General features: G+C 39.6%; 1 protein-coding gene and 1 long non-coding RNA gene across 6 annotated transcripts in view; one reads left to right on the forward strand and one right to left on the reverse strand.

The window, feature by feature from the left end:
* The window catches only part of LOC111251083 (uncharacterized), a 39,509-nt gene that overhangs the window by 14,168 nt on the left and 10,840 nt on the right, over positions 1 to 14,501 (forward strand). For all 5 annotated transcript variants that reach the window (XM_086990035.1, XM_086990036.1, XM_022807358.2 and 2 more), the window contains one exon: positions 3,738 to 3,847. In XM_086990035.1, the coding sequence (XP_086846161.1) occupies positions 3,738 to 3,847 (110 nt within the window). The remainder of the gene's footprint in view (positions 1 to 3,737; positions 3,848 to 14,501) is intronic.
* On the reverse strand, positions 470 to 12,288 carry LOC111251084 (uncharacterized). The gene is made up of 7 exons (XR_002673622.2): positions 12,074 to 12,288; positions 10,895 to 11,279; positions 6,761 to 6,887; positions 4,799 to 4,957; positions 3,691 to 4,202; positions 1,327 to 1,391; positions 470 to 844 (listed from the first exon to the last, which is right to left on the reverse strand). It is a non-coding gene; the product is annotated as an uncharacterized LOC111251084 (long non-coding RNA).

Consider the following 14,501-nt stretch of genomic DNA (forward strand, 5'->3'; position numbering starts at 1 on the left):
TTATAATTTAGTTTTCAGAACTTAAGTTCTTTTTTTGTATTGGAACTTATATTCTTTCTATTCTATATCATCGGTAGGATAATTCGTTTGTCGCTCATTGACAGTCAATTCATCAACGATTTAATGTTAATTACAATGGAACAATAGTTGACTGCTGACTATGCGTTTACTATAATAATAATAATAATTAGTTAAATCTGATCCGAACTCTCTCGGAAACGAGCGAAATTTCACATTATAAATAAGAATTATACTGCTATTACTTGTTTAACTATATTTCCTTATTACACGACCTCTGAATCCGTCATCTGAATGTTTTCATTGCGTTGAACATCTTAAATAAGCCTCAGAATTATAATATATAAAAAGGACAAAAGTAAAATTAAGTACATGTTCATATTTGATTTAAAGTTAGTCAGTGTGCCAATTTCTGAATTCAGAAGACAATATCTAAGTTTTTTTGAAGGCTCACTTTCTTTATTTTAAATTGAAGCGTACAAATTGTACCTATCCCACTACTGTAGAAGCATAGGATTCGAGAGTCCGTAGTCTTAAAAAACCATTATGATATGATTTTGAAATGTTCATGATTTTCTTATAAACAAGTAACAAAAAAATCGTAATACGTGGGAGCAAGCATGGTGGATGTGACGGAGCTTCCAACTGTAGCCCTTGCATTTTTGCCAGCGCAGTTCTCGCAGCGTGAGGTCGAGCCTTATCATACAATAGTTGTGGTTTACCCCTGTTCACTAATCCATGACTGTTTAATGTGGAGTTTTTTCCTCATTTCCTTCAACCGTTGGCAGAATACTTCAGCCGTAATCGACGCCCAATATTGATGATGCTGTAATGGGTAACACCTGCATTAGACGACCAGCTAAAGACTATTAGGTATTGCTGGGGTATATTTGTTCAAGACCCACACGTTCGATCAGTGTGACTTGCCATAATTCAGTGCGAGAATAGATCACTGTTTTAATAAAGAAGCAAAGAAAAAAAATTTCGATTTTTTCTCGCTTATATCATGTGTCACATAGCTGCCCATTTTTTATCTTTCTAATTTAACCAGGGCCCGTTATTTTTACAGACACAAAACCAATTTCCGCACACTTTGAAGTGAGCCGGCCTCCGTACCAGCTTAGCTCTTCGTCATTTACCTTTGCAGGGGTCTCTCATGAGATTTCTTTTTGAGTTCAGAATTTGCTTTTCGGTGTTTTTTGAACAAATGGCTCACGGTGTTCCTAGTCATATAATCTTCAACAAGCATAAAATTTCAGCGATAAACTGTGTCAAGAGTAAACTTTCTATCGCTCACTACAAACTCGCCTGCTAAAAGCCCGACTGACGATAGCAAGGTGAACGGCTCGAAATTTCAGAGAGTGCAAGTGCATCTGGAATACAAAAGATGTCACACCGATTTAGAGTCACGTCATCTGGAAAAATAAAATGTATGTTCTACATTGAACGATCAAGTACGTTTAGGAAACATTGGTCACCATGCGCATTATAAGACTGGCGATAAATTAAAAAAAAAACGTTGAATTTGACACTCCGTCCTCCCAACTAAATTTCTCAAAAGACTGAATACTGATTCGAATCGTTCCTCAAAAACGCGGTTTTTAATAACCTACCCACTACTCTCCAATGCTATTTTTTTTAATTAGCTATTTCAACATAAAAATTTCTACCTTAAATAGTGAGGTAAGCTCTGCTAGAAGTTCCTATGCTAGACTGGACTTGTACAGCTAGTTGACGCCATTATTTGCCCCTCCTTTGGTTCGTGCCCTGGGCATATTTAGGTTAGTTGGTGCGACTACCCCACAGAGGCGCTCGCATCAGACAGTTTATTAGCTCGACCAGTTGGGTTCCCTCTCTATCGTATGCAGATGAGGAAGGTCAATGATCAACTGTCATTAGATATACGTTTCATTTCTTTCTTGCCCTGACCAATCTATACACAATCAGCCTCAATCAAGCTCGACATCCTTATTCGGACCTTTAGCCTTAGCTATGATTGAAACGTTCAACTGTTTTGCGATAGACTTAGCTAATGTACCTAGCAGGTTAAGCACTCTTATTGACTTTAGTTAGTCTGACGTATACTGCAGTACGCTGTGCCTTACCCCATTCTATCACGCAATCAACTGTACGAAAACCTCGCAACGTTCCCATATAATAAAACTAAGGGTGTTTATTTTAGCTTTACTTATCAGATTTATACCCTGCTGCTAAATATTTATTGACTCGTCCTGTCGCTGTTTAAGTCCGCTACAATAATCCCGATTCCAAAATGAAAGGAGCCAAACTGATGTCAACTCTTACTAATCACTTGCTATAAAATTCCCCTTTTTGACGCTCTCCGAAAAATAAATCGTATATCAAGCTTTCCTCCATTTCATATACACAATCCCGTTTCAGGTCGTCAATATGACATTCACACTGAACATTTAATAGAAAGAAATCTTGCTTTATTCAAAAGGATCTAAGTTCGTCTGATATGGGCGGTAACGTAGGGCATCGCTGTGGACGTAGCAAAGCGTAACCGTTTAACTACCGCAATCACAACATCCTGCCAAACAGCTTTTCACATATGGGTTTCACCGAAAACTGCCTTCGACTCCCTACTCCAAGGAAGTCGGCCAGGACACCTTTTTTGAATTTGTTTTATTTCTCGATACATGTCTCGGCTATTTTTCTGGTAAATAATTAAGTGCCAAATGCTGTTACTGGTACCCTTGTTGATGATACGAAAATCAAAGCAAATACTTTTTTGCTCGGTCCGGCATTGGTCAAGCTATCTTTGAAAGTCTATGAATAGTAACAACTTTATTTCAGCAGTTTAATTCTGAAACACAATATCTTTTAAAGCAAATTATTGGGTGCTTGTATTTTGTGTTTCACTATAAACAAGACTTCAGCCGTTTAGTTAACTCATCTATACTACTTGTATATGAGATCCTATTTCTACCATTGACATTTTATTGCATAAGAGTTTGGAGTACTCACCCGTCCAGTGCTTCCTAAAATGATGTGCTTAATGCAACAACTAACTTAACGACTTTGGTCCTTGGTGTTTTAGCCCCGAACTTATCTAAACTCCAGCCCCCTTCAGATTCACGTAGGTCAAATGATACTCTAATTAATCTAGAGTCGTCTAAAAACGATCGTCAGATCGTTAGCCTACCTCAAGGAACTCCCCGTCTAACGCTTCCAAGAAACTTAAATGAAAACTATTTAAATTTAAATAAAGGCATTTAAAAAAAGTACAGCTTTGCTTCCCGATATGCGCAATCTTTTCTTAACTACATCTATCTGTGCTGCTCTTTCGTATCATCAAAGACCTTGGATTATTCAGTTTTGATACAATATTAGACATTTCAAGCTGAGGGCTGACCGTCATTTGACCCAACCAGTCAGCTAGAAGGAAATTCAATGGCTTCTCATTTTGTTACTCCCGTATTTTTAAGAAGCAGCAACTGTAACATGTAATAATTTTGAAACTTACCGCAGGCGGAAATGTTTTGTCAGTTCTAGCAATCATTGTTGATCAGTCCCCATACCGACTAGACTATTTGATTTATACTCGCGTTGTACTCCATGGAAGTAAACTTATACTGTAAAAGTGACCTGACCACTTAACCGTTATTTAACTTTGCGTTAATTCGAAGTTAAATGACAGTAGAAGCTTACTTCATTCTCCTTTTGTCTCCATTTTGTGCGTTGTGTCTCCCTTGCAGGATTCGTGGAGGGCGCGGCATGCACGTGCCGATCCCCGCGCTGGGCGAGCGCTCGTCGTACTTCTCGCAGAACTCGTCATCGGGGGAGACCGCAAGCAGACAGCCCATAGGTGAGCTGACTTGTAGGCCCCTTTCGTAAGTGCCACGCACCAGCACTCATCAATTTATCAATCATCATCGACAACCACCATAACAGCTACAAACCATCCAAGACGGAAAGAAACGTTTAAAGAACACAAGATACACAAAAACAGTGCGAAAGACTTGGGCGACGAATCTTAGGGACCCCGTAGCTCGAGGTCAATCGATCTAGTGCTCCTCAACCATCTACTGTAGCATTCCCCGCACCACCTACCTCATCTCCACCGCCACAAAAAATTAACGAGAAAAAAAGCAGAAAGAGATGGGAGCTTTATAATCCAAAAGGCCGAGCCGCCTATCAGTTGCTGGAACCAGGTGGAGTTCCTGCAAGCAGAACAACAAAGGCAAAAGGAGAAAAGAGCAAAGTGAAAACAAGGTGAGAACAGATCTGGTCCCGTTTTGCGACTGTTCAGCTGCTGATCTTTTCATCTTGTAATCGTGGTAGCGATGGCTACGTTGATGACCGCAATGAGGGGAAAACAAGCAAGTATCTACAGTGTGTCCACTATACATACAGGGCTGTACAGCATTTCATAATGCCTCTTCCATCTAATGGCCTCACACAGATCTGTAGCTATGGAAAGAGCTAGCGCCCCCTTACAAGACTGGTTATGCTGCTAGATATGCGGTCTAGTTGCAGACCTCCATCCATGTTGCATTCATTAGTTATCTAAGCAACGAGCGACAGAATTCGCATGTCCTTTCTGTCATCAGTCCATCAGCTCGGGATGAAAGCTGCGGAAGTCATGTGTCGTATGGTCGTACCGGGTGACCACGCTTTTACGTCTCATGATGGAGTTGGTCGTGACGATGACGCTGATGATGATGCCGATACTTCTATGTATCTGTAAGTTGGTATACTGTACCCTATCGTAGCGTCTCGTATATGTGTCTTTTATGATATTACACCCAACACTTACTTCAGTTCGCGTCACTTCAGAGCGGCTCATCGATCCATCTGTCCCGGTCTTTCTTCAGGTTCGAAACAGAAATCACTTGATTCCAGTCGGTGTGCCCTTGCGTATCTGTGCCTACGGTGGCTTTCCGTCGAGCTGGCCGTGTTCTCTGCACTTCGATGCCTATCACTTAAAAAAAATCGCTTAAAAAGTATTGACCGTTGAAGCTAAGCATCAGTGATTTTTCCGCGATGCCGTTCATACGGTGAACGGAGTAACGTACGCTAAACAAATCGCCTGCATTGTGCGTCCTTTGGTATATATACGATTCAAACCTTGAACATGGCTGTTCAAAAAAGAAGCCTTTACATACACTTTTTAAATAGCTAATTAGCCAATTTACTCGCGTAAAGCAGTTTTTGCATCTTCAACAAGTAGATTTAAAGGTGACGCGCTCTCCCAACCCGCGCTATTCTCGTTTGGTATTTAGCGTTTTGCGCGAGCCGATCGCTCGCTTTCCATCTGTCAAGCATTCCTGCTACTGAAATTAGGCTCAATGGGTCGATGCATACGAGCCCAAATGGCGTGCTTGCACATAAAGCTATTTTAGTCGTGTGGGATGCATAGGGTGAGAAAGCATGTTCACTTCGGTGCAGTGACCTCCATTCCACTGCCAACAAGTTCCGCCCGGAAGCTACTTGTTGGAAGATATTCTTGCTTTTGGTATGGCTTCGATACTTCGAAGGGTATACAGCCAGCGCGTCACTGTATGATCAGCGCGCCAGTATGATCTCACATCTGATCTAGTAACCTTAGGTGGGCATAAACACACATATATTTAAACATATGTATACACTGGGGATATAACACACCATAGGGACCCCCCAGAAATTGAGAATCTATATAGATATGCAATGGTTATGTTTCTAACGCAAGGCGCTGTGCGTACTTTGACTATTGACAGTAATACGTTCCCTCGAAATTCGTAAACAACGATTATTCAATGTATTACTAGTAGTTTTTTTTTCTAAATACAGGAAACAACATTATATGGTAAACGACTTCAGTTTATTTCATTTGGTATTGAAATCAAGTACATGTTGAATTTACCCAGATGACCCCTTACAAGTTATGTACAACTTTTGTACGCTGCTCCCAAAGAAGTATGTTTTTCGTAGTCCCTAGCAAGACAAGCACGCATTCTGTAGCAGACTAATTGCGTTACTGGAACTTTTTGAATATGCTTGGATGCTTTCAGCCTAGCTTGGTTTTGAACAACTTAAAAGCTTGGTTCTTATTGGCTATATCCTATGAAGCAGCCGAATTTTTGGCTTTTCATAACTTGAACAGGTGTTTCCGTTCAGAGACAGCTGAATCCCCTAATCTATTACACAAATGTAGTAAAAGTATAGCACCGTTATTGCCTTCAATCACAAAACAACATTGGATATGTTCCTAATAAATATCACCTTTGCGCCATTTGTAATTGACCGCTTAGAATTTTGTGCCCCGTTGGGTATATTTAGAGTATTTTGAAGTTACATTAATTGCGATTCATTCTGATTTGTACACGGTCATCTTGTTTGTACATAGCGAGCTTACGACGTTGCAATATATGCCGCGGTATTTTTCTTTTTCGTTAGATAACTTTTGAATGAAGCTTGTTAATATAGTATATTAAAAATGACACCTAGCCAACGCGTGAGGATATATAGCGTTTTGACCTTTGAGCCCATTTTACCGATAACCTTGCGAAGTGCGTTGCCCTTATGATTAACAAGCGTGCTTATCTTAAATGGTATGGCCGTTTTGCAAGGTCCTGCGACACAAGGTCTGAGGGCTGGTGCCGGGGTTTAACATCTCCGCCCACACTTTTGAGATTCCTCGCGTGTGGAGTAGTAAGTTCTTCCTCCCCCCTCCTGTGCTAATCTATACAGCATTTTCGTCATGGATTCTTTGCTAGCGACCAATGTTATTGGCTCTTACCAAGTCACAATCCATGATTACTGCCCCCCCCGGTTTCAGCAACTTCATGCATTCCTGTAAACAATTTTTTCACACGAGACGATTATGGGGCCGAGCGACGGAGTGTTCTAACGCAGGCTGAACGGATCTGAGGAAATATAGACGCAGTTCCAAATATAAATATTTACTGTATAGGCTGAATGATGGTCATTGCTTTTTATTTTTTAAAATAAATTTAAAAAAGAAACAAAGCGCTGACGGAAATCATATCGTAATATCAGCTTCACTTTGAATGGTCTTAAAAAGACGTTTCTATCTAGGATAGTAAATTACAGTAAAATATACCTTATAACATTAATGACATAGGTGGTATGAAGTAACGATTGACGACAGATTAGTTGGCGAAACATAAATAATACGAGTGCGTCGTTTCAGAAGTTTTTAATTAAAAACTTCTGAAACGACGCACTCGTATTTTCATTTAATCATTTAAAACAAAATTTGGCCAACGAAAATAAGCTGTATATACAGGCTTTTAATTTTAGCCAAAGATGTATCATTTAATAAATATATATATCAAAAGACATACGTATGGATACGGATCTAGAAGCGAGCGAACCGTTCTCCTTTGTAGGTTTGTTGTCATTTGTACGGCCTATATATTGAAATATATATTTGAATAGTATGAAGTATAGTCGACCTCGAACAAACGCTTGTCAATTTTGCAGCGGGAGAATCAATGATTTGCATTTTCCTTATCATTTAACCGTTAAAGAATTTGGCAGAATACTTAGGAGCAATTGACTCATACGTTCGCTCACGCAAACCTCTCTGATTAGGGTCCGGACCCCTTAATGGACGCATGATTAATAATTATAGTAATAGATAAGCAAGACTCTTGGCTGTATCTTGATTTGACGAATCACCCAATTCATCTGATTAATTTACTGTATTGGAACATCAATACCTTTTATAACACCGGGGGGTATCTGACGGGTATTCGTGTTCTATGTAGGAAGATAGTTAATACGAGATTCATGTGTCGTGATCTGTTACGTGCTTCGTTTAAGATGGTTTTCTGTAAGCTTCTTTGAATATAAGCCTTTCATAGAGGCCTCGTTTGTTATCGGCGTGGGCACGGCCCAATAATAAAACGCTTTTTAAGCTTATGCCCTGTAAGTTTATGTCTATGTATGCGCATATATAGATAATGAGTGCTTTCCGAGTGGGCCTACTATATGGTTAAGCTATTCCTTTACTGAATAGCGAAAGACAAACGGAATAACGGGTAGTGCAATATGTAGTGAGTGCTTTTATTAGTCAGAAAGCCGGAGATGCATTTCACATTCTTCGATGATTGAGATTACTTCGACAACTCAAGACGAAGCTTATTGCCCACCTAATGATGTGTTGTCTGAGGTGCGGTTAGCTCTCGATCGATATTCCTCGGTATATTGTAAATATCCTAATTATCGAATACTTTTTTACATGGTTTCTAGGACAATAATAGGGCATTCTGACAAAATGCCCCAGTGTAAAAGCGTCGTGTAGTGGCGCATTTAAAATTGCACAACTGCCCTCAGTGGCGAAATGTTCAAAGCAGAATTGAATTTTCTGACTTCTCATACTTCATTAAAAATATTCTCTATTCTATTCTATTTTTGATGCCTTCTACCAACAGGTTGCATGAAGTCGTGAAGCTCAACTTGATATGTAATTAAAATCTGTTCGTATCACCTGTCACTGGCCATACGAAGCTATGGCTACAATATCAATGATCAAATATTTTAACAGATATGACCCCACGTTTAGTTGATTCTCGGGCAACATTAGGCACATTGAACTGCTCCTGGTACTCAAGTGCTTTCGCAATTTTAAAAAAATCCGCTATATTAATATTTATAGTGTATGAGTAGTCATTGTAAGTCCATTACAATTTCAAAGTACTATCAAATATATCCCGAACCACGACCCAAGCTGATGAAGAGGTCCAGGGTTTAGTGGGTGAGAGTCCCACAGTACGAGACAAAGCACAATTCAGTGATGTCTGGCCCGCATAATGCATTTGCCCTCAACTTCAAAAAAAAAAAAGCCTATTACAATTCATATTCAAAAAGCTCCTTGTTACTGTTACTGGTGTTGATCCTGGAACTTTTCGCGTGAAGGCACTCTGGGCTTATAATAATAATTTGATTTGGATGTGATGAACGACGATCTAAAAGCCCGCTTCGTTCATGCCACCATTTTAAGAATGGCAAAATGAAGTATAGTGTTGTTGTCCTGTTGATTTATAATAAAAATGTACTTATAAAATAGTTAGTTATGGGTTGTTATGTGATGCGATGTATCGAGAATCATCTATGCTGTGGCTTCGACGATCAAATTTTTAATTTAGAGAGAGGGGCTTATTGCTTCAAGTCGTCCCGACGATATACACACTATCGAACCTGCGTGAATAAAGTGTTCTATTTTTAACGAGAATATACGCATGTTTGTAAACAAAATGTAAATATAAGGCTGACTGACTAGCCATATTGAGCAATGAGTCTCTCGTCTAAGATTACAACAATGTCGTCAAATATGTAATTGACCATAGAAAATCATGTGAGAAGCTTCATATTGTCATGGCTTCGATACGGTTTTTTTGAAGTATTTTTCTATACGACCTTTTACGAGGCATTGGCTGTCCAAATGGCTAAAACGACAATCCTCTCTTCAGATCCGTCTAAAAACATCTGCAGAACTAAAGCACTAACATGTGTTAGAAATCAAGTTCGAATCTAGCCGAAGAACAGGATAAGTTTATACACTATTTGACAGCCTCAGTCGGTGACGTCTCATGGTATCAAGATTCATACAGCCAGTGTGTACGTTTGTAAAGTTTAACTTGCCTAGGCAAAGAGTACACCTAATAAACAAATAAGGCTGACGCTAAGTAATCTCCCGTAACAGAAATGACTCTGAGAAAGAAATGTTAATTAACAGTTCTATCCAACCGTTATAATATACAAATAATAAGTAATATATAATAACCGTCAAACAGAAATGTTTTATCTTTCTAAAGTTGAACCACGGTACTGTTTATATACGTCTATCAGCTATTATTCGTGCCTATAACTGAACACGACAAAACTTCTATGAGATTATACAAAATTTCAAGGTCTAGCAGCATAACCAGTAAAAAACGTGCTTCGTCAAGAGAATTCATTTAAATACCATAATATCGTGCGTATTGAAACGTGCACAGCTTTTGGCAGTTAGAAGATAAACAAAAGTAGAACAGGTGACAGCGTTTGAAAAAAGTGCGCTAAATTTCATCTGATGTTTAGGTCTTATCTACAGCGACGATACATCTCCTGTCCGGCCATCCACTGTATTTAGGACAGTTTTGGCTGGTAGGTCTTGCATTGTGGTCGTTTGAAATTCACTCACTACAAAGCCGTTGATCTTGAGCTTGAATGATAACACGTTCTCGGCGATAATATTTTTGTTGTGTCACTATTGAATAGGCACACAGACGCATCTACTGCGCGCAATTACTGTGGCAAAGTCAGATAAATCAAACGACGTAAAAACGGAATTCCTTGACGTTCTGATAACAAAATTTCTCTGTGTACGTACAACTATTATATGGCAGCAGCAAATAATCACAAATTATTGAAATAAGGGGTAAATTGCGGGACCATTTATTGTAGGGCGATTCACAATAGGCGAGTTCTAAGCGATATTGATTACCATTGCTGATTGCCCTTTCGAAAGCTATTGCCATCGAGCATAGAAAAATGCTATTATAATTACTACTAAAACTAAAATACTATATTCTATATGGCTAGAAAGAAAATGGTGGGGAACTCACAACTCTAAGCTACTCATTATATGAGTATATGGTCCGTCCAGTATTAGATTTTATCAACTGCATACGAAACATATAGAGGTTAACCTATCCTAAGTATATAGCAGCTTAGTCAAATTGTTACAGGGTGTGAAACAGCAACTTTTTTCCATTAGTATTTAATACAACTCGATATATTGTACAGTACAGTCTGACTGACTCTCGCAATCAGTGACACTACGATTTCTATGTCAAATTAGTGGATATAAAATGTTGACTTTGCAGAACTACTTTTTTCTTTTTAAGTTAGCTGAAGGACCTACCTTTCATTAGCTGCTAGGTCTTGTTGGTCCTAAATAAATATCTCTATAGAGAAGTGGTGTGCGCCCAACATACGGATGCGTGCTGTGGCTATCACCCAGACCGATCCATGTCAGGTCAGGTTAAGTTCTCTTACTTTGGCGCGCCAGCCCTGTCAAGTCCGCAGGTCAAGACCGAAGCTCAGCCATGAAACTCCAGATGCAAAAGGATAAGGATATTCATTTCTGGAAAGGAGGCCACCTTCAAGCGCTGGCCATCTACAGTGCTTCCAGTTATGAGAAGCATGAAGTCTTACTGGGTATCTTAGGGACACGTTCTTGTCTAGCTTCAAACCTGGACATAAATAAACCTCGTTTCGCACCGGAACCCAGCCATCTAATTGAGAGCCTGTTGGAAACCAGACGAAACGTAGAAATATGACAAGGGATTAGAGGTCAAAGAAGAGATAAAGCTTTTTTGAAATCATTCTTTCTCTTCCCTTCCTTATGTAATGCCCCCCGTGTGAATGTGGTTTATGCTGGTAGGCATGCTTTTCTTCCGCTGAACCCCTCAAGTTTTCGAAGCCCGAAAAGCTCCCAAGCCAAGCCATTCGTTCGCTCGTTTCTTCTTCCCATTTTATACGAAACAGGAGGTTTGGAAACTTTATTTTTGTCTAACACCTTCTGTCTCCTTGAAACGGCTCCCTTTTTCAGCATACGGCTTGACAGTTTAAATCAGCTGAGGGGCGATGAACAAGTCGAATGAGACCGGAGGCCACAGTGATACGCATACAAACGTTTATTACAGTAGTAGATTTGGAAGCTTTGGTTGGAAGCGTTTAATGCTCTGCTACCACGTAGTCGTGATAATCCTTAGGCAGCGGGACTACCGAGTATGGTACGCCCTCCTTCGGCAAGAAACGTCTCACCACGCCTCATTGCACGAAGCGTTCCTCTAGATGTATCGCACTCAAAAATACCTTTGCCAATTCCAATTTAGTTGGGTGTAATGCTTTTTGTGGCCATATTGCTATGCTCTTTTGACCTGTTAGCCATACTGTAACTAGCATTGCCACTTCATGGTAACATTGTTCTACATATTGGTGTTAATAAGGGTATAGACTATATAAAGGTCTACTTTACTGTAATTCTATTATGCGTATGTGCAATATCCATATAATTACAGGTGCATCTGAATCATACCTGTGTTCACTGAACGTGCCTACGGGCTAATAGAAAACCTCTCCCCGGCGGGGGGAGAACTTCATGGACTCTGCGGATAAAATGTTCATACAGGCTCTGCAGAAAACCGACGATAACAGGTGCCAATCGTCCCGAAGGTCATAGGTGTTAATTCTGGCCGAACGAATTATACAAATCTCCCTGAGAGAACTGATAGGTTGTTCGAGTGACTCTCATCAAAAATATTGTCGGTCAGATCTTTTCAGACTAGAGGGTATATTTTTGAATAAGTATGAAACTGTTTGCTCTCCGGCTTATTCTGCTCCCTCCGCTTATATTGATTTCTTCAGCATAAACTCTTTTCAGGTCCTGTTAAGCCGTAGGAGATAAAATAATTAAAGTTATTATATGTTTCGAGCATATCGCCTGCCACAGGCAAGAAGAATAATCGAACTTATAGCCAGATATGCGGTACATCCACGCAATGAGACGATATTCAATGTTTTTGCGATATACAAAGTTGAGACAAACGATTTCTATAACTGGCCGCAAATGTTGTCTAATTGGTATTTTGTTCTATTATTTATATTTTAAATATATTGTGTGTGTGTAAAGATAATAAATCAAGGAGAGGGAGGTTAGATATTAAAGGAGCAACTGTTCATTACGAAATAAAGTTCACTAACTGCTAATTATTTTCGACAGCTATGGTCGTTATCTATCTGTTTAGCGTATCAGTATTTTAGTGTTTTATGTTTTCTTTTGAAAATTGCCTAGGATCAGCAGGTCAATGATATGTCCTATGTAACTACTTATCTTCGACTATTATTTATACCTTTGCTGTGCAGAAAATGCAATGCACGGCGGGCAAAAATAATCTGGTAATTTTTTTACAATTACAATAAAAAAGTGTTTCCCTATATATTGTGAACGTATAAATAAAAATCTACCATTATGTTAAGCCTAATGAACTATTACGAAAAAGACTCAAATTATACTAGAATGTATGTCGGTATTTAGCGTAGAGTCCACCTTCAAAAACGGGTCAAATAAGAATATGTTATTATGCAGCATCCAATTTTTCTACCCTCAGCTTATAAAAATAATGACCAGAGGTCTCTCCGTACTATCACGGTAGCCTTGTTAGATCTATGTGTTAACAACGTTCATTTTGTGCTACGTGAATCCTAGTCGATCATCCTTTCTTGTTGCCCAATTGCAACAGTTCAAAATGTCTACGACGCCTTCGAAGTAGTCCTTTTACGACAGGCCCCAACAGAGTTAAGGCGCTCGCATTCGATCGTATTGTCTTTTATATTTCAATGGCATTTTTAATCATCGGCCTCTTGAAAAATCCTTGCGGATTGTAATAGGCTATATTGAGAGGGAACGATATTTTAGCAAACATTTCGCGAAATATTCGCAAGCTCCTAGCAAATAGAAGACCGTTACTTGGTTAAGAGGGATCTCGCCGTTTCGGTAATTTCGCAAAGACAAACTCGAATTTTATGTTATGTCTTTGGCTAACAGTTAGATAATATATTCTTTGATATGACATTTGCTGAACAACTATCGGTACAAGTTACTAAAACGGTCATGCTACCTGTGGAGCTGCATTTAAAGCATACTAAAGCTCCCAGTGTGGGGGGTAAGCCAGTAGCATGCCATTTGTCAAAGTCGTCAAGTTACTGTTTTTAGTTTTCAGTATCTGGTGCCGGTATGCGTCGTCTATCTAATCCTGCTATCTGGGGACTTCTGTAGTGGAAGCATTTCATGCTCAGTTAACAACCTGACCACACGTATGGCTTTTGCCCTAAATCAAAGTTATGAGAAGTTTAGATGGGAACTACCGCGCGCGACATTGGCAGTACGTGTAACAAAAACTGGCAAATTTGAGCAGATGTATCGAGATCATGGAAGTGAATTCGTTAGATTAATTCACAACGACTTCGTTTCTTGTACTAGTAAGTTGAACCTGATTCTTACAACTGCTCAGTTGCATCTAAGTTCCAATGGCACGTCGGTTTCAAGGCGCTCGGCAAGACCATAGTGCTTTCGTAGACTACGACGATGTTCAGCAATGAATTTTCTGCACATAGCTACTTGTATAGAGTCGCTGCCGAGTTTTACGCGAACAAAAGGCCGAATCGGTTTTTTTCGTTTTTCCAGTTCTTCGGCGATCGGGAACATTAGCCCTGGAAAACGTGGCCGTGATTGGGGTGCGGTGGACATATGTTTACCAGGTACCCTTACATTTTGTCGATTTGGATCCTCTCCATTCGAGAGAACTGGACTAAGAAGCTTTGCTAAAAAATCATTTAAAATATACGATTTTTGCATAAAATCGAACAAGTTATAACATAAGAGTACTCAAGGACTTGGCAACAGGCCCGCTAGAATTTGCGTAGGTATTTTGACACGGCCAATCCTGCTGAATGCGCTAGCTGTT

This window comes from Varroa destructor, unplaced genomic scaffold, assembly GCF_002443255.2.
Source record: "Varroa destructor unplaced genomic scaffold, Vdes_3.0 BEIS01000005.1, whole genome shotgun sequence".
NCBI lineage: Eukaryota > Metazoa > Arthropoda > Arachnida > Mesostigmata > Varroidae > Varroa > Varroa destructor.